General features: G+C 47.2%; 1 protein-coding gene across 2 annotated transcripts in view; it reads right to left on the bottom strand.

Moving 5' to 3' along the window:
• The window catches only part of LOC133353981 (diacylglycerol kinase delta-like), a 70,672-nt gene that overhangs the window by 44,049 nt on the left and 4,903 nt on the right, over positions 1-21,720 (bottom strand). For both annotated transcript variants that reach the window (XM_061570540.1, XM_061570538.1), the window contains exons 2-3: positions 12,175-12,285; positions 10,420-10,500 (exon numbers count right to left, since the gene is read on the bottom strand). In XM_061570540.1, coding sequence (XP_061426524.1) covers positions 10,420-10,500; positions 12,175-12,285 — 192 coding nt within the window. The remainder of the gene's footprint in view (positions 1-10,419; positions 10,501-12,174; positions 12,286-21,720) is intronic.

The following is a 21,720-nucleotide window of genomic DNA, read 5'->3' on the forward strand; positions in this document are numbered from 1 at the left end:
CAGGAATGATGACAATTGTGTCAAAAAACGCTGAGCCAACATTCGTAAAGTCCTAGGTTGAATCCCAAGGCCTGGGTTGTCTTGTCTCTCCCTCGCTCGCATGAAGTTCACAAATTGCCACAAAACCAGTACAACTTAGTCCTGGATTTGAGCGCTGGGTATTGCCGTCTTTCCGTCGCCCTTAGAGGGCTTAGGGCATTCGTGAATGTCATCACGGCCGTGTAAGAGACTGAGTCAATACAGCACCTCTATGAACCTGAAGTTTTACCCCAGGGCTGACATTCGATCTCTCTCAAACCCATCATCATCAGCCATGACCAAACCACTGCTGGATGAAATCCTCCCCACGGCATTGCTATCTCTCTTGGACCTACAAAGTACCAATCTACCTAGCACCTGCACACGAGAGGATTTCATCATTCCATCTCCAGCTTCCCAATGTTCTCGCATCCACCTGTTCCTCTTCATATCGCTCAATGTAATTTCAAGGAAGCGCTCTCTCTCGATGCTACTTTGTGCATTTTGCCAGCTCTAGTTCCGCCTCGTTGTTTCGGGTCAACGTCCACGTTTTCGGATCCATGTTACACCTCGGGAGGTTCATAATGGCCGTGACACGTAACCCACCAAAAAGCCTCGCGATCCACGTTTCAATTTCGCCTGCTTATGTGCCGATAACACACCTGTGCTAAGAATGACCGCAAGATATTTTTATAAACTCGAGGGGAGGGAGGGGGGGGGGGTCCGGCAATCAGGCGAGCGTGCGGTTGTAGCACGGGAGTTGGGTGCGTGGGTGTGCATTAGGGCCGATTTTACTGCAAGCTGCGCCTCATTGTCCTCAGTTTAAAAAGTGACGATTAACAGCCGGGGGGGGGGGGGGGGGGGGTGTAACGTTGCGAGCACTAAACGACAGTGGCAATTGTCCCGTGGTGGTTTGTCTACGCAAGCCTCGTCCCTTGCTCTCACTTTATTTCCCACGTGCACTTGTTAATAATGATGCCAAGGAGCCCATCGTCACCGCCGTTGCCATTCGTCGTGGTCAATGTAGTCGTCGCTGTCGTTAACAACATCAACATCACATCCACCATCAGCATTGCAACCACTAAAATAATCATCATCATAACCACCACAAATACTACCAATGTTTTTTTTTAAACCAAGCATCGCACATACGCGTAGGTGAGTGCGTGTGTGTGCCCTAATGAGTATATTAATGGGGTAACATCATCTTTTCAGGAATATCGATTCTCAAGATTCACAATACGTGCATGCATCCGTTTGTATGTAAACATCGATGTTCCTCAATGTACGCACAAAGCAGATACGTTATATGCCATTGCAACATTTAATTCCGTGGCGGAATCATCAACCAGGGTGTGCGTGCCTGCATGTGTGAATGTGTGTGTGTGCCCATGTATGTGTACATGTAGTATAGAAACGCATGTGTGTGTGCGCAGCCTGCCATTAGTTGTGAATTGTCACATTAACAGGTCACAATGAAGACGTACAACACATTAGGTAAAAACAGAAAATGCTTCCTCAACTGAGCAATAGGGCGACCACTGTTGATTCGACACACAAATTGGCGGTTCTAGATTCATCAACCCCAGGAGGATTCACAGTGACGTGCCGAGTGAAACCCGTGACCACGATTTCAACTCCCCAACCTTCCGATTGTGTAAGTTGAAGATTTAACATTGTTACTTTATTTATTAGTACGTTGCACCTGGACAAATCATCGAGGTGGAACACCTCGTTTGCAAGAGTGTTCAGGGTATGGAAAAATAGGAATAGGCTTTACCCTTTCTGGCAATACCACAGGAGGTGTTAAGCTGTTCAAACGCCAAATAGAAACCTTAAGCAAGGAATCAGGGTCCCATTTGGTAGTGTCCAGGGTGTCGGTTCGTACCGAGAGCACTCGAACTATAACAGTGCAAATGTTGTGCGAGTGCGCTTTAATTAAGGGTTTCATAAGCCGGCGAGTCTCGTCATGTTTTCGTGCATCTGGGAGATCTTTCCATATTTCATTAATGTGAGGAATCTCATCGCGTTACCAGCAGGCTCCTCCACAGACTTCGAAATTTATCCTGCATTTCAAATTAATTTACCTCCGATTAGTACGGTTGCCTACACACGGTGCAAAAGAAGTTTAACATACATGATGTATTGTAAGATTTTAATAAAAGTCCGTGTTCTGACAGAGATGAGTGGGTGACCATGACGAATTCGAGTTATTTCTCTAAGGTGGTCACCTTAAAATGCAGTGCATGTGACCACCATCGTCACCATCATCACCACCATCGTCGTCAGCATCATTTACGTCCTCAGATTTTAACCTCCTGCCAGAAGATGTTTTTCCTTGCCTCTCAAACCGCTTGTTTACAGCTCTAATCGCTTCTCTTTCACGTACAAACATGTGGAAGGCATCGGTGGTCTAGATCTGGCGAGTGTTCGTTTTCTCGTTTGATTTGGACCCAAGATTTTTTTTTCTCCGGCTTTCTCTATTTTTCTGCCGCCTCCGCGTCGTGGCCAACACACGCGCAAAAAAAAAGAGATGAATTCAAACACCTGCAATAACCGAGGAGAGTATTATCAACCACGACTAAGCCTGGTAAACAATCTTACCAAGTAACACACTCTCTGTAGTGATGCCACTTAGCGCACGTCTAAAGCCACATACTTTTGAATTGCACCCCTCATGCAATGGGCAACAGCAGGTGTAAAAAAAATTTAAAAATATAAAAAACACGCTTTAATGAAATGTACTGTCCGAGCTGCCCCTTCCCCTGCCCCCTTCCCCCATCGCCCCTCCCCTCCTTCCACATCCTCCGCCCCTCGGCGAGGCTCCCCGAGGCTTGCCGTGACGTAAGGGACCGTGGTGATTGACAGGCAACGTGAGTTGAGCGTGGACAATTAGAGCCGTAAAAAAGATTGTTTAAAAAAAATATTTGAAAATTTAAATGATAGAATATAGTATTGTCAGCAGTATGACATACCTATACCAAGTTTGCAGTCGATACGACATTGGGAAGACGGTTGAAATTGAGTTACAAGATTTGAGGATACGACAACAGACAGCGAGTTTAATAAAAGCGTGTAAAATGTTTCAAAATATATGTTTTGGATTTTTTATGATAGAATATAGTCTTGTCATCAGTATGACACAAGTATATCAAGTTTGCAGTCGATAGCACATTGGGAAGTTGGCAACAAATGATTTTTTGAGGATACGACAACAGACGGAGTGAGTTAAATAAAAGCGTGTAATAAAAACTGCCCCAAAAGGGAACCAAGTTGCTGCACACGCGAACACACTTCAGATCTATGCCTCGAGCAGCCACGGTTTTTTTTGTGCATGCAACAGGTGCGTTCAAAGGCCTCCTTGGGCCGTTATCTCCGCCAAAGTAATTCGACTCGTAAAACCCACAACCTTTATACTCTGTCTGCTAAAGGGAACTGCAACCTTTAAACCTGTCCATCACCAGCAGCCTAGCTGAAAAATAAATGGCAAAGTGTACGTAAGGGGGGGGGGGCCTGTTCGCTGGCAAGTGAATATTTACCAGCGGATCATGTGAAGCGTCGTCATCGAGATCGTCGCACAACTATTAGTTATTAAGCTCGATTTACGGCCTTTTGTGTGGATTCTAGGTCGCTCAACGTCCACCGTTTTATCCGGAACATACAAGGAAGACACGTGCCCGTTTTGGGTTAAATCTGTAAGCCAGCTCTCGTTCGATTAAAGGGTTCCGTGTGGATCACACACATTTTGGAAACTCTCTAATGTGCTGGGATGCGAGGTAGCCAGTAAATGCTAGCAGAGCAAATGGATTATTGAAACCATCTGTGTGGAGCTTTGATTGTTACCCCCCCCCCCACACATATGAATGTTTTTTTCTGCCTTTCTCCCAGTGTCCTGATTTCTTCATCCCACATTACAATGCAATTTGCCAAATTGTCTCAATAAGGACCCTCCAGAAAAAAAAGAGTTTTGAGACTCGTCAAGGCTTTTTGGATAAACGGCATCACTGTACTTATAATGTACGATTTTTTAAAAGCAAAACTAGCGCTATCAACGTAGAAACACAAACGTATCAGTTTAGCGCGGCAAATCTGACCATAACATAAAACAAGTAATCCATCATGGATAATGACAAAGATGACAATGTAGCTGGTGATGATACTGATAATGATGCTGCTGCTATTGTTGCTGCAGCTGCAAAAAATGCTGCATACGATGTTGTTGTTGCTGCTGCTGCCGCTACTATACGTGATGTCGATGGCAATGCTGTGGATGCAAATGACGATAAGGATGACGATAATGATGACGATGATAATGCTATGGAACGCACTTCAATGATGTATCAGGGCTCTCCGAGTCTGTGGACATTTTTAAAATGCGCCTTAAAACATGTTTACACGCTTTCGCTAAATAAACTTTTAGTTAATTTAGTAAATGATTCTTAAAATGTATCATAATTTTAATTATTTTTATGATGAGTGTCTGCTGCTGCTGTGTCCTGTACAGCGCTTTGTGATCCTTGATGAACAGAGCTATATAAATGTAATTATACTGGTAGGAACCTCCTGGTTACACCAGCCCACAGGGGATTATTGTGTCCATCGTGCAGGGAGGGGCTGGGTGGGGAGGGAGGGGCTGGGTGGGGAGGGGAGGGTGGGGCTGGGCTGGGTGAGGAGAGGAGGGTGGGGAGGGGCTGGGTGGGGAGAGGAGGGTGGGAAGGGGCTGGATGGGGAGGGGCTGGGTGGGGAGGGTGGGGCTGGGTGGGGCGTGGGAGGGGTGGGGCTGGGTGGGGAGGGGAGGGGCTGGTCACCCCGTGGTGCCCTTATAAAACTCAACGTTTAACCTACTCACGCCGGCTTGTGCCCGCTCTCACAGTCGGGCATATTTGCGGAATACACCACGCCGCCGTTGACCCTGGCCATTGACCGAGCAACCCAACGTTCCTACCAGCTCCCTCCGCAGGCATGTGTTTATTATGAGTATTGTTATGGTGGTAATGAAGATAATGATGATGACGATGCTAATGAGCCATGCCATTCAGCAAGTAGGATTTTAACTTGTAACCTGACTGTGCCGTCAAGCCCTCTGATTACTGCCCACATGGCTGGACCGAGTCGGACAGCTCATGTTCAAAGAGAGAGTTACGTACACCCAGCCCCATCGTTTTAACACCCCTCCACACACACACACCTGTGAGACTGCGGCTTCCACTGTTCGAACACACACACGAATCCCATTCTGAAGCAAACCCACCAATGAACTTTCTATTTTTATATTTTTAAATACCACAGTTAAAAATAACACGGAAATAATAATGATAATATACCAGGCAACGCCAAACAGCCTCTTAACTGCACTCACTTGGGATCGGTTATTTTATATAGCTGTAAAAACATCATGGTCCTCTTTCCATAGAGCAATGGATGCAAGTTCCTCTTTGTTGTGATAACTTTTGTTTTGGTGCAATTTATTAATTTGTTTATTCATTTTTGATTTTGCTTGGTGGCAGGGTTTACATTTGCTTAGTCGTGGCCATGTATGGGATTTGGTCCATACATATCATTAGTGTAAAGCGTTATGGGATGCTATTAGCGAAAATTAAACTATATAAAATGAAAGTATTATAATGTAACATGACGTGGCCCAGCGGCAGTACATTTGCAACTTGTTGCAGAGGTTCGAATCCGGCAAGCTACCCTGGCTTTTATTGAAACAATTAAAAACGATTTAGATTTGTATTTCACCAGATAAGGCCCACTGAGCTACATAGATATTTTTCAGAAGCGACCTGGCCACAAACGATAGCCCAAAGAGGTGGCTCATCATGTGGAAATGTATAGCGGCCAAATATTCTCAACGCGTGTTTTTAAATGTGGAGAGAAAAAACCCGAGAGCCAGGGAGAAAAATCCACACGACCACGAGGAGAATACGCAATCTCCAAATATACAGGCGTCGGGGTCGAGATCGAAGCCACGATCTCCTGCATACCAGGCGAGGTAGTTAACCAATCACAACCGCGGAGCCCTATTGCGAGTGTGTTCACCACAAAATACTTGCCCTGTCTGAAATTATATTCTTAGGTTCTTTCGGTAAAGTCACGTAGGTAAAAAATTAAAATTAATAAAAGCACCGAACCTCAAAAAAATAATATTCAGGGCCTACCTTGGCTCCTCCCACCCTCAACCAGTATATATACAAGGACTGTTTTCTTGGAATTTCTCTCAATTGATACAGCTATCGTGCTGTGACGGTTCCACCTGAAGACGGAAGCTTGTGTTGCCTCCGAAACGTCGTGATTTTTATTTTATTTTTATTTTACTTTTATTAATTTAAAATGTTTACCTACGTGACTTTACCGAAAAAACCTAAGAATATGAATCCTTGCAGTCACGAAAGCTTCAAACCTGTCTGAAATTCACACCTAAATTAATGGCAATAGCTAAGAGGAGGAAGCTATGACGGTTTGGCTGTTGTCACTCGAGGAGCAGAAGGACTTTCCAGTGCCATCCTGCGGGGCCGAGGAAGGGAAGGGAGGTCGGCCAAGGAGCAGCTCAGTGGCGATGACGAACGTAGCAACAGGCAGGTCAGTGGTGGACGAGTGGATTGTAAAGGACCGCAAGGGGTGGGAGAGTTGATTTACAAAAGAACACTGGGTGCCACCAATGACCCCTTAAAGTAAAGGGTGTGAGGTTGACGACTATGTTGATGTCACCTGGTTATTCATGTAAATATACACACACATACGTGCAAACATTAAAGGTGATCCCCTTCTCAACAATGTTCAATGTTTACCAAGTCGGAAACCTGACATACAGAAGCGGTTTAACAATCATAAATATTATATTGATGGGGATCAACAGACACCAATAAACCATGGCAGGCATTCAATGAAACTGAAAATGTTATTTTAGATTATTCTATTTTGTGGTGTTCTGAATGTATTGTAATACCTTGACACGTCTCTACTGGTGGTAAAGTTACAATGTAAATGACATTTTAAAAAAAACATAACTTATTTCCTGGATGAATGAGGGGGGATTCCCAACACTGAGTAAGTCATGGGGGTTATTTGGCCGTACTTTCTGACGCGAGTGAGTGCAGGTTAGTAAATTGGGGATGCCCAGGACCGGTTAATATATTACTCACCACCAGTGCGAGCTGTGGTTGGGAATCGAACTCAACTTTTCCGGGTTCATAGGGGTGGTGTAAACCTCCACTGTTCCTTACTTCCAGGGCTTAAAATAGCACACATTCGAATATTTCCAGCGCTTGTGGTCGAGACTCATGGTCTAGTTTTGACAGATGAGCCCAGGTTTGTCGAGTTTGTTAAATAGTCTTGGTTCTTTCGGTAAAGTCATGTAGAAGGGAAATAATAAAGAGTCGCGTAGAAGGGAAATAATAAAATTATTTTTTTCCCTTCTACGTGACTTACCGAAAGAACCAAGAATACGAATCCCTGCAGCCACGAAAGCTTTAAATCAGAGTTTGTTCCAATTAGTTTTTCCTATTTCCCCCAACTATATCTCCTGATTGTGCTATTATTGGTGTCTTCATGAGAAGAATACCGGATTCAGATATATGACAGAGCAGTGCGACCCCCCCTTTCATATTAAGAGAATGCACACGAAAGCGGATATCACAGAACTAACCTCTGGTGCACATAAACATGGGGGGGGGGGGCGATCAGTACCTTCCAAAATTCCCAGCTGTAGAGAAATGTACGTCGCATGACTGTCTGACCTTCATTGTGAAATTTTCAAGGGTTGGACTTTACCCAAATGAAGTGCAAATTGATATTTAATACGATGGGGTGTTTTTTTTGCATTAATTGGTGACCAGGATGAGCGCACCAACTCACCGAACTTGAAAATCCGGCTTAATCACAGGCAGCTGCCCGGATTCAGACCCAGGAACTCGGCGGTGACAGCTCAGCGCTCTGACCTCCGAGTCACCTGCCTGCCAATTTTTGTAAACCAGAAGCACGCGAGCAAGTATACCCCCCCCCCCCCCCCAGCAGCGGAGTTCCGTGAGCGGCAAAGTTATGAGCGCGCAACGTGTCGAGAGATTTTTTTTTGTCTTTCACCGAAGACTCTCGTTCATGGCCATGCTTCACAACGTGTCGAAAGACATCATGAGCATGGCGCAGCACCGTGCTCGAGTTGGAAACTCCACGTATCCATGACGGGGCCAGCCTATCCAAAGAGTGAAACCAAAAAGTTAACTTGACGTAAACTTGAGCAACTCGTTTTTTTTTGATCGGGTCAAGGGGATCGTGATGTCTATCGGTGATGTGGTGGTGATGCAATTCCTGTATGGTGGCATTGATGATGAGATTAAGATAAGTCTCTGATGGATGTGTCGGCTCCACTGCTGCTTTGAGAAGGTAAACATTGAACTACATTTCAAAAACCTTTAATAATTGAAACAAGTGTTTCATGGGATGAAGGGGTATGCAACTTGGAAATCTGTCAGTGTGGCAGGAGAGTGCTGTAGATGTACAACACTTTCCTGCCGGGAAAACGAGGTTGTGATGGAAGGTTCAACTCTGCAGGGTGTAAGATGAGAGGATGAGCAACTTGGAGGTTGAGAATAGAATGTGGCAGGAAAGCGCTGTAGAGATAATGATGAGGTTATGAAGGGTGGAACACGCGTGCAGGGTGGAGAAGGGCAGGTTAGAGGGGCAGGTATTGGAGTGTCACCCAGATGTTGGTGACCCAACCCAGACGCTGGTGGCTATGTCCTAAAACGAAACTATTTTTATCTTACCAGGTAAGGCCCACTGAGCTATTATAGCTCTTTTTCAGACGTGACTTGGCCACAAATAACAGCTCAACGAAGTGGCTTATCACGTGGAAATTTACAACGGCCAAATCATCTAAACGCATGTTTGTGAATGGAGGGAAAAACCGGAGGACCCGGAGAAAAATCCGAGCATGCAAACTGCAAATATACAGGTGTCAGGGTCAAACCCACGACCACCTGCATATACCAGGCGAGGTAGTAAACAACTCTCCCTACCATGTCCTGACTGTAGGAGCCATGCATGCAACAAGACAAAACCTAATGCCTGACCATTGATCACGACGACGCTGATGAGAGGGTAAGAGTGGGCCCCCCCTCCCCTTGGAGACCTGGAGCCGACCACGCGACAAGTCGCATGCCCTGGCAGGTGGAATCGCTCCGAGGCCATGCCGGCAACAGCATCGCCGCTGGCCCCCCGATGACGACCGCTTGGCTCGCCTCACCAGATCGTGTTTCATCAGCTGCTGCTGCTGCTGCTGCTGTTGTTGTCGTCCCTTATGCACAAAGTGTTCTCCCGCATTGGCCACGGGGCAAATATAAATTCTGCGCAAATAGCATGGTGGAAAGGTAAATGAATGGCGGCCAGCGAAAGTACACCTTTAATAATGCATTCGGAACAGACGAGGGCTGGGGGAAGTTGTGGGGGCGGGGGTGGCTGTTGCTATTAACGGAGACGTTTTTGAACTTGAAAGGAAATGCTGATTTTAATGAGAGAAGCGTCTGTTGGACCACTATCGTCGAGAGAATCTATCAGAGACTGAGCGTTTAGTCTATTACTCGAAGACGCAACAGGAGACTGGTTTTACGAGTATATTACTGTCCAGAGACCTGTTCAGAGTGTGGATTGCATGTCTATCATTGTCAAGAGACCCCATCAGAGACCCGGCTGCGAATCTATTATTCTCTTGAGATTTTAACATGGACCAATCTTGTTTGTTTATCGCCATCGAGAAACCCCATCATAGAGCGGTCGGTTAGCCTTTCATTAGTGAGTGATATGTGAATCGGTCCCGAGCCCTGACAAACAACAACCGGCACGAACCGGCATGGTGAAGTATGGTCAAACAACCTCCACATCTCTGTGGAGCTCATCGAATTCCTCCAGCAAAAATATTCTGATTCTGACAACGAACAAAACGTGTAGTGGTCTTTTGCCCACAAAGCGGATCGACGGGCTGAAAATTACAATTATTATTTTGACGACCATCACTATTCTTGCACACAATAAACAAAATAAGCGGGCACGCGCATGGATGTGTGTGTAAGATAACCCTGCCGATCTCGTCAAGGAGCATAAGTGTTCTGATAATAACCAATCTCCGGTCATCCTCGCAGCAACGGCTTTTGGCTGGCCATCGAACAAAGACGCGCGCTTTGGGATGCGCTTCTGCTGGCCATCTGGAATGTTCTTCCATCCGATATTAGGAAGCCACTGGAGCTATGCAGTTTTAATCTCGATTCAAAACACATCTTTAGAATTGATTATTTATTTAGTTTGTTGTCCTCGCACCCCTCCCCCGCACCTCCGATTGGCATGGTTGGCTACGTACGGTGCGAAAGAAGTTCAACGCACACATTCACACGCACGCAACACGCTCACCGTGAAGCTGTTGTTGACGTTCTTGGTGCTGCTCTCCGCCACGCTGGCGTCCGTCAGCTCCACTTCGTCAAAAATCAGCGACTGCCGGCGTCCGCGTCGACCCGGCGGGGCGCAAGAGGAGGCGACGACGTCGCGCGTAAGGGGGTTGAGTGACGACGGGAACAGAGGAGGGAGTCACACGAAGGGAGGGAGGCGGCAAGAGAGCGAGGGGGGGGGTTAGCCAGAGTGGGCTGTAAGTGTTGCTTTCTGATAACCAATCTCCCTTGACAATCCATGAGGGCACTTCCTCGGAAAAAAAAGAGAGCTATTTATTAATTAAATTGTTCGTGCTCGTTTGGAGAAGTAAACAGTTCCCTTGAGAAGGGGCAGGCGGCTTTATGGACGAGACACAGTTTTGCACGAGCTATTCATTTCTTTTATTTAAGCCCAGGTGAAAGTCCATTGGAGGCGGCAGCAGTGGCGCAGTGGTTATCGCGCCGCGTTATAAAAATAAAGGGAAAATCTCGTGACACCACTGGAGCCCTCTCGTGGAGCCATACGACTTCTGCTTTGGTGGCGAGATGTTAACTACCTCGCCTCGTATACAGGAGGATGGTGGGTTCAATCCCGACCCCCGACGCCTGTATATTTGGAGTTTGCATGTTCTTCCCGTGGTCGCGTGGATTTTTCTCCGGGTTCTCCAGTTTTTCCCTCCACATTTAGAACCAACGTCACGCGTTCAGAGTTATTTGGCTGCAATGCATTTCCACACGATGATAAGCCACTTCGTTGAGCTATCATTCGTGGCCAGGTCACTTCTGAAAAATATCTACGTAGCTCGGTGGGGCCATGCGTGGTAAAATAAAAAAAAAATACTTTAGTTTCATTTGTGGGATTGACAATGGAAGGAAGTGATTGTGTGAACTGCTGGCCAGAAAGTAAAAACAAATTGGGGTCGGCTACGGGGCTATCGTTTCGCACCTCAGTGGCCGCCAATCTATTCCGCCACATCCCTTCCGCACACTCCGTGGGTGCCGCGCAGCGTAATGTGGAAACTGTTCATTTTTGCCGAGAACCGACAACCGCATGCAACCAGCGCCCTCCCACGGTTGAGCACAGGGCAGGGGGGGGGGCAGGTGCCGCAGTAGTAACGAGCGCTCCCTCGTTATTCGCGAGGGATACGTTCCGGAGATGCTCGCAAATATCATATTTCGCCGGATAATGGTATTGGCCTATGAACCTTAAATCAATAGGTGAGCTTTGAAATACATGATAATTATCACAACACGAAAAAATTGGTTACAATAAAAATAAATGTTAAAGTATTAAATAATCGTTTCTAAATGAGCTTACCTTAAATTATGATGCTGCTGCGCAGTAGAAGGGTGACGCATCTCGTCACTTTATCTCATCACGTTCTCGCATCACATTCTCATCACTTTATCTCATCACTTTCTCTCCCTCTCTCGATGCAGTCGTGCAGAGTTCCAGATGCAATTCGCGCACGGTCAAAATCGCGTAAATAGCAAGTTCGTCAATAACAAGGGAATTTACTGTAGTGAGGGTTCTTGTATTCATCTCAAGAAATCCTTGCTGATTTTTCACTTTATTTGGCAAAAAAATCTTTAAAATAACAGTTGGGCTGTCAAGTGATGAACATCTCTCTCTCGCAGGGGAGGGGGGTGGGCAAGGCAAAACGCAGCACTCCGAGTAACTTGAAGGAAGCCTCGGAAGCGGCTGCGCGAGCCCTTTTCCGAGCGAACGGCGAGCTCTCACCTTTGTGTCTTTAGCGTAGTAGAGTGTGCGGGCGCGCAGCTTGAAGTACCTTCTCCTCCAGCGCTGGAACGAGCTCGTTTGCTTCATCAGAAATCCCTCCCGTACACTTAACTGCAGCGTTTGCACACAAACAAAAAAACATCACCCCCCCACGTAGCCATTAGCAGATTGTTTGGGCAAATGCTGTTCGCGAGCCCCTATTAAAGCCGGCACGGTACACGAGGACGTCTGGCCCCCTTTGTCTCCCCACTGGTGATGTTTACACCCGGCGCTAGGTACCCACTGAAGGCTGCGTTAACAAAGGGGAGGGGGGGGGGCCAGGCGTGGTTCATTCATATCATTCACCAGAAATGAAAGTCAGGTTACGGAGTTCGTAGTGCAGTGCACTAACCACAACGCCACCGCTTATGCACGTGCACACACAAACAAGCCCACACACGCAAAGCCACGTAACAGAAGCCGCCATTTGCCATTAAGTGGCAATGATGTCAACATGGTGTTTATGCCAGGCTAGGTGCACTTTCAGACCATGTGCAGTGTCGAAGGTCACTAGCAGAAAATTACTGCACTTCATCTGCTAAATGTGCTGCTCGTTTTTGAGAGCACGTACACACACAAAAACAAAGATCCCCTAAAAAGCCTTAACGGACTGTTGGGGCAAGTGCTGTTAGCGAGCACCTATGGAGGCCGGAACGGCACACGAGGGGGTGGGTGGCCAGCACCACGCCCGGCCGCCTTTGTCTCCCGAGTGGCGATGTTTACACACCGCACCGGGTACTCATTTGAGGCGGAGTTACACACACACACATCCACAGGGGAGGGTAGTTCAGAGGGCAATTTAGGACTTGGAGCTGCAGCAGCGCACACACCTGCCTGCAAACAATCAAAACTATGCACACGTGAACGAGTAAATGTGTAACTCACAAAAAGGCGATGTCGGAATGACATGCAACAGGTGGTGGCTACGGGAATTGTAATGTTACAAGACACACCGCACATATCTGCATTGGCAAATTCATCCCAGTAGTACGACTCATCATCAGCAGCCATGATCCATCCACTGGTGGATGAAGGCCATCACTCATGGTATTGCGAGGAAAAAAGAACCAGGGTGAACGGAAGACCAGTGCGTGGTGAGGAGTGTGTTGTGGGGTGTGTAATGACAGGTATGTGAGTGGAGGGATGTGTGGTGAGAAGTGGGTGGGATATATGGTGAGTATTGGCAAGGTGTGTGGTGAGGTGTGGTAGTGTGTGTGGTAGGGTGTGGTGAGGAATGGCAGATGCGTGGTGAGGAGTGTCAGGGTGTGAGGTGCGAGTGTGCTGTGCCCACACGTGCATACACACGACGGCACATACACGCGCAATCACCGAGTGCACACACGTGCGCGTGTATCACATCTGAAGTCAAAGCGCGTAAAAACACTCGCCCAGGCTGACTGGCCACTTGCAGACACCAAACCAGCAGTCATCATGGAGCAGCGTGCGGATAACACTCTAAAACCACTCTCTGTGAAATTTAATCCATCATTTTTGCCGTATTTGCTGGGTAGGTCGATAGATATCAGCCCCGGAGGCAGTCGGCTGCTCTCAATTCCTCTCGCAGGCTTGACGATGGCGCGGCACAGATACTCCGTGGCGTGATCGTGATAACTCTAACCTCAATTGATAACTTTAGACGACATCATATTTGCTTACTTGTATTTCAATGCTGTCTGTTGTTTCCCGAGGCCGATTTAGCTGTATTATTTTAGCTTCAAATGTGTATATTATAATACAGTTGCTGTTTTCGAATTAGTTGTTTACTTGTCGTCGTTTACCGAATACTCTTGGCTGTCACATATCGCACATTGCAATTACTTTTCGTTTATGGTTTTATTTTTCGTTGTCGTATTGTTTTAGCGGGTTTTTGTGCCGTCTGCAGCTGCAATTATTTTTTTGTTTATTTCCCATTGTCGTAGGCCAGGGTAGAATTCTGCTCATAGGTTTTCTGTTAATCAATGAGCGAGAGTTTGTATATCCGTAACTGCCACGTCTAAATGCGATCAATTGCACGTGCTTTCTCATTTTCCGTTTCCGAGTGAAATTCAACATTGTCGCGGCAGATGCGGTCTCCCAATGTCGAACAATGCTGAACAAAAGTAGTGAATGACGAACACATCGCCCTATCGCGGGTAATTATGCCAATATTTCCTGTGCCGATCCTCGGATATGCTTCGGCTGTTCCTGATCTCCTCTGGCTCGTTCCAAAGCTGTGAGCCGTTCTTGTTCCCTAGCTCCTTCTGGGTCGTTCCATTGGCTGTTCTGGTGCCGTTCTCAGCCAGTTCTTAGGCCAGCAGATCACTGTGCCTAGGCCAGGGGTCGGCAACCTACGGCTCCGGAGCCGCATGCGGCTCTTTACGGGCTGCTTCTTGACGATGAGTACGTATGTACTCAGATGCATTGCGGCTCTTGAAATACTGAATTTTGTACCGAATTGGAAAGAAATGGCTCTTCTTGTTATTTTGGTTGCCGACCCCTGACCTAGGCCATTCCTCAAGTTAGCAGAGCTCACTTCCAAGCGCCCATGGAAACGGGGCATTAGGCTTGTGCTAAGGAGGCATTAAGTGGCCGCGGGAGGGACGATGAATAATTAAGCGTCGCACAGCGAGTCCCGGCTTGATGGTGACTGTGGATTATAATCGGCACCATGCAGGCCTTTGTTTCGTACCCAATTATCGCTCTCCAACCGCACTCGATGGCGGGGGGGGAGGACCCCCTTTTGGGGGCTCACGGGAGCCTCCGTGGGAGCGTTGGAGAACAATGATTGATGCCGGCTGTACGAGGAACCTTTAATGCGAGTTAATTGGTGTCTGGGAGGAGGGATATTAGTGTCGTGTCCGCGTTGAGAGGCGACGGAAATAGAAAGGCTCTGTTTTGGTCGCCGTAATTGGGTCAATTGCCGCGCAGGAACACTTTAGGGGAGCAGAGAGTTATTCACGTTACGTATGCGTGGTGTCACGAGCAATTAATCATTGTAATTAATGCATTGAGCATGCGCCTAAAGAAGACCGCTATTAATCAGTGAATGGTGCATACTCTGATATGTGGATCGGACACGTGCGTGTGGTCATTCACGAAGAAAATAGAACAACCATTGAAAAGTTGCGCGTAGAATGTGGAGAGACGCATGCTTGGAATGACACTGAAAGACAGGAAGCACGCATAGATAAGAAAACATCATAGTGTGCATGAATAGTAAGCGAGGTTTGGCGGGACAAGTCTTAGCTTTAAGGGATGATGGCCAATGGTCGAGACTAAATTTTGGAATATCGGCCAAAGGAGGGAATATGCCGAAGATAAGCACGCGGTATGGAGATGGAGCGATTAAATAAGGCGGTGTGCAGGTTATAGGTGAAGTGAGGGATGTTGATTGCGAGGGAAGGCCTTCTTCATCCAGCAGATGATAAAGCACGGCTGATGACGATTCAGCCCCTTCACAGTTCAATGGACTGTCAGGATTTGATTTCCAAAATCTAATTTTTTTTGCCCCATTCTGTCCGTATATTTTTTTACCCCCCATCGGAAACATTTTATATGAGCATATAATTTGCATTAACATCATCATCACCATGACCGGCCATCGTCTATCCACTGCTGGGTGAAGGCACCCCAATTTCATTGCCATCCTTCATGGGCATGCGATGGCCACGTTCCATCTCTCCGCTCCTTTGTGTGAAATGATCTCATCGCCCCATCTGCGAAGTGATCATTTCTCTCGGGAGTTCTACAAAATATCATTTGCATAGCCTGCAAATCGCTTGTGCAAACCCTGCAACCACCATGCTGACGTGTTTGACTTATGCAAATGATGCAACGGGGGGGGGGGGGGGGGGGGAGGGGTTTGCAGAGTTTCGGGTTTCCGTAAACCCTGCAACAACAACTCCATCCTGCACGCACTCTCCGATCCAGCAAAAAAGGTTCTTATATCGTACGTAGATATGTAATGTTAAACTTATTTCACACCGCAAGTAGCCAACCGTTCTAATTGAAGGCCCCCTGGAGGTCACTACCCTGCAGGTCACTATTTCTCCACTGCAGCCCCAATCATCTGCAGATCCCTTCCCACAGCCATCCGTCCTGTAGGTCCTGTAGACTCCCTGCCCCTGTTCAAGTCCAGGCTCAAGACCTTCCTCTTTTCCTCTATGACAGCTGACTGGACATACAACATACATTGCGTTGTATGTACACTGTAGGTGGATCGGGGGAAAAAACAAGTTTGTCGATGCATGACACGATGCTTGCATTGTGAGCTTAGGCAGCTAGGCGGTTCTGGGGTCAGAGCACGGAGCCATCATCGCCGAGACCCAAGGTTAGAATCCGGGTTTTCGGCCGCCTGTGGTGATGGTGTAAGCTTGGTCACTGGTGACTGCACAAATGCACATCAAATAAATGCCGGATTTGCACTTAACCATGGAAAAAAATGCCATCTCCGATATATAAAAACGTCAGTGTGACTGCCGTGTGAGGAACATCTCTACAGCACTGCACATGGGAAGTAAAAGACACTAGTGTGGGTGATTATGTGGCCATGTGGGTGATGGGATGTGTAAAACAAAGCATTCATGTGAAGGGTCTGATACGTGAAGGCGGCATAACATCTGCTTATTTATATTGTTATTTATATTCTCCATGACGACGCTGCTGATTATCTTCATCTCTCGTCTCAAGTAAAGTTCATACATTAATGTATTTAACTTTCATATTGACAGATGGGTTTTAGACTTCGGGGTTAATGTCTTATTTGCATGGGTCAGAGAGATGGACTTCAGCAAAGCACACAGAAAGGAAGCTTGTGAAGTTTGAGTATTGGGTATACGAGGAAGATGCAAAGGATATCATGGCAGGCCAGGGTAGCAACCTGAAAGCCCAGAAACGAATTGTCGATGTAAATCAGGAACATGAGGCTGTTATGGGTGGGACACGTGTGCAGGATGGAGGAGGGCAGGATACAAGACAGGCATTGCAGCGCGGTGAGCGAACAAGGGGGAGACACTTTAAGGTGGTGGTGATGAGACCAAGGGAGGTCATGGAAGGTTGGGCCGTCTGCTATTTAACAGTTGTGTTTATATCGGCCGTGTGCGGGGAACAGTGGTGCAGTGGTCGGTGCACTGTGCCAGTATTTTTAATTTACCGCCGCAGCTAACAACAGTGGGAAGTGGTAACTGAAACCTGTCATGGGCCTCCACTGGGTCAACTCAGCCTTCAATTGTCTACTTTGAGAGCAGTGCGTGAACATTAACACTGGGGAGACAGGAGGCGAACGGGCAGGCGGTCCAGTCCACACCAGCTCCTCGTGCACCGTACTAGCTTGAATGGGTGCTCGCAAACAACACTTCGCCCAAACAGTCTATGCAAGCTACGTGGGGGATCTGTCTCTGTAGTGTATGAACAAGTTCAGGGGGAAGTGAGGGCTCACCCCGAATACTCTCACACCGAGGATGCCTTCTTCTTACAACTCCGCTCCCCTCTCGAGCCCTCCCCCGCGCCCTCCCAAACACATAACTCTCTTTTGTGAGTCTAATTTTAACCTTGCTTCTATTTTAAGCAGGAAGCACACAAAGCAGACTAATGTTTGAACTGTGACCATAGCAACGTGCCACGAAGAAAAGCAGACATGTCGGCTAACAACAGGCAACGGTTTGACACCCAGACGCGGTGGTGATGACAAAGGCCGTATTCTAGGCACCCGTTGTTTGAAGTGTGACCGGATTCTCCCCATGCTGGATGTGGGCGAAGGCAGGAGTGACTTTGGTAGCTAATATTTTCCAAGATCAGATACTTATGGGCAGTTCCACAAATTAAAGAACTTATCTGCTCTACCATTTAGAATAGACCGGCACACAACAGCATCTTCCTTTCAGAAAACATAAAACGTACAGGCAGGCTTCTCACTTGTTGGAACAAAATTGAGAGAAAAAGACAAAACACACCACTTGTTGGATTGCCATCTCGGGTCACCTCCAATTACAGCAGCATTGCGAACCAAAATGAGAGTTACAGTGATACTTCATGCAAATACAATTATGCAGGTGTGCCAAAGATTAAACTACAATTACACGGTGATCACAATTAATTCAAAAATGTTATATTTTCTAAACGGTCATCTGGCCAATTCGATGTAACTTTGTTGATTTCTGCACCTGAGAATCATTTTCACGAATTCCTTCAATAGGGATTTATCCCCTTTCTTTGATGTAAACGTCGCGATTACGGTAGAGCGTTTTTGAGATGCTATGGTACGGATGACGCTACATACAATAAAATTATGATAACAATTAAGCCCGGATATGTTGGGCATGTGATAAATGCCGATGTCAGGCATTGTGTTTTAAGGCACCATTTTATCACCCCGACAACTCACGACCTACCCAGCAGCCCCCCCTTCCCACCCAACGACGGAACAGCTTACCGCAAAAGCCGTCAGAGGCGCGTGCATTGCCTTACTTAGCATATGCACAGGAAGGATTCTGGAAGAGGTGGCCAGCGGCGGCGAAGAAGGTCGCAAAGACTGGAGTGTGAGAGAGAAAGCGATTGCAGGTGAGGTGCGGCAGATAAGGCGGCTGTTTTGTAAGCAGAGTAAATTGAGGCCAGTGTCAATTTGCGCTCCGTGATCGTTTCATCACGGTCGACCGGTCAATCCCTCCTACCGCACCCAGCGGGCCCCCAACTCAATTCATCTCCACGGGCTCTCACTGTCCGTGTCGGTGCGCGCACGAGTGTGCGCGTGGGGAGCGGTGGTGCAGCAGTTAGCGCGCCGCGTTAACAAACTTGGCTGCCCGGGTTCAATTCGCGCTCACAGGCCAACACCGGTGACAATTATCTGAACTGGTGCTGGGCCTCCCCTAGGTTGACTCGGCATCAAATGAGTACCTAGTGTAGTGTGCAAATGTCGCCACGAGGGAGACGAAGGCGGCCGGGCCACCCACCCCCTCGTGTGTAGTGCCAGCCTTCATAGGTGCTACTCGCTAACAGCACTTCCCCCAACAGTCTGTTGAGGCTATACGGGGATGTTTGTCTTTGTTTGTACACACAGGCGCGTGTGTGTGTATGTGTGTATGTGTGTGTGAGTGTTTGTGTGGGAGCGACCACATCCTTCCTTGCAGGCGTTGAACGGCACTCATCCCTGCAGTTGGTCCTCAGCCAGCAGCGGAGATCCCATGTGTCAGATGCCGGGCTTCTCCATAACATTACGTTAATCATAAGTGTCATTCCTTTGAGATTATGATGATGATGATGATTGTGTCAATCCTATAAGAAATATGACTGTAATATTTTTAAAATGTCCATCCTACGTAGTGGCCATATTTAGGGGCAGTCAAAAAAAGAAAATTTTGTTTTCAGATTTCTATAATCACTAGCATAAGTACCCGGCGTTGCCCGGGTGAAAAATATATTTCTTAATAACCTTACATATATACACAGATGGGCTGCTACCCCTGCCCCCCCAGCCACGATCTCCTCGGCCGCTGTGCAGTAATATGTACGGCCTATAGTGTGGTGGGGTGTCGAGGCCTAGTACCGTGCAGAGCCTCCGGCCTCGCCTAAATTGCCCACCCGGCTGAGGCTGGGTACCGGGGCCGTTACACCCCCCCCCCCCCCCCGCGCTACAATAATACTGTCTAATCGCTATAATTTTATTATCTACCGACCCTATAATAGTAATAGCACACATTGGGGTGGAGGGGAGTGAAGAGGACGTGAAACTTTGATGAATTTACCTCAGAGTCGCGTGTTAATGCGTGCGCATATTTTTAACGGGAATTAAAAATGGCGTCCATCCCGCAGCGAATGCGTTGCTACCCGTTGCCAGGGGCAACCGCCGGACCAATCGCGTCTCGCAAATCCCTCACATTTCGTCCAATGAAACTGCGTATGGTCCGGCGACACAGACAGACAGATTTGCGATTTTATATATATAGATAAGCACAGACAATGACGTGCGAAATCCTAAACATTGTGTACATTCAGTTTAAGACGTTTCATAACTCTGGGAAAAGATAAGGGAGCTAAGACATTTGATGTTCGAAAGTTAAGATTTTAGGGGTGGTCAGCACCACTCTTAAGTCAATTGTAACCAGTAGCAATTCATAACATGACATAGTTAATGACAAAATTTATTTTTTGTAACGTTCATAAGAAGATTAATACTTTATATAATCAATATTAATAACATACAGACCGGTTGAATTGGACGAAGTGATGATAATTATGATGGTCATACTCTTTGGTTCTTTCGGTAAAGTCACGTAAGTATAAAATAAAATAAATCACGACGTTTCGGGCGCAACACAAGCGTCCGTCATCAGATGGTCATGTTGAACGGGTTTGTCTTCTTGGCTGCAGATTGGCTGACACAGTGGGCGTGATGATGTAATCCCTAGCAACAGCATCTATGCAAGCGAGGGCTGCGATCTCATTTGGACACCAGTATTCATATTCACTTGGGATTCATAACCTTTTATAACATTTAGGACCCTAGTATAATTTTAGCCTGCCTGACTAAAAGCAACTTTAGGGGCATTTTCTGAACCTGGGCCCACTCGTCAATCAGGTGCGGGTGCAACCTGGATTCCCACCCTAGGAGCCAATGCTCGAATTTTGAGACCGAGTGAAATGCAACATTACCGAAGAGTAATTTTGATCAACACTGTAAAGTCATTTACTTACTTATGGAGTATGGATGTATGTTGAACGTAGCCAACCATGCTAATCGGTGGTGCGGAGTGTACATCAATTACAGCTTGAACCACTATACAAAAGCTAAGTTTCTCAATGAATCTCACAAAAAATAAAATCTTTAAAAAATACTACACTCGCGTTAAGCAGGACACAATACCTAGTGATCCCCCATGGGCCACGAGCATCACGTGACCACTCCAATACCACTCCACATCACGCGAACTCAAGTGGTGCAACCCGCTACGCACATGATTACCAATTAAATTTAAATGTCACTGCGCGACGATTATCTTTTTGTTTCGCTTATTTTTACAATGAAAAAAACGCTCCGCGTACAGCTTATCTTTAGCACTCCCAGCATCTCAGCAGTGGCGGCTCAATACCGCGGCTCGTAATCGGCCTCCCAAGCCAACAGGGCCACACGAGGGATACCGCCAGGGGTTTTCAAAAGCCCAGTCGCCACCACACGCTCCCTCTCGCAGGCGGATATTGGCTGGTGGGTGGGCCAGGGCATGTTTGTGCATAAACCAGCGCGGCGTGGCATTACGCGTACTTTGATGTCTGTCGAGCCGAGTGAGATGAAGGCCGGGAGGCGTCATGGGACCCCATTGCTTGATTCCACATTACCGCGCTGGTGACCTTCACCCAACCTCTGATTACCACGGTTGGCTACGTACGGTGCAAACGAAGATCAACGTACATACAGGCATACATACCAAAGTTTTAAGTCAGCGGTCAACATGACCAATGCCAACGACAACCATGACCCCCCCCCCCCGCCCTCTTTGCAGCAGCTTGCTTCCATCTACTAAAATCCACAGATGCTGA

This window comes from Lethenteron reissneri, chromosome 45 (assembly GCF_015708825.2).
Source record: "Lethenteron reissneri isolate LAM-NWPU_2019-01 chromosome 45, ASM1570882v1, whole genome shotgun sequence".
NCBI classification, from domain to species: Eukaryota; Metazoa; Chordata; class Hyperoartia; order Petromyzontiformes; family Petromyzontidae; genus Lethenteron; species Lethenteron reissneri.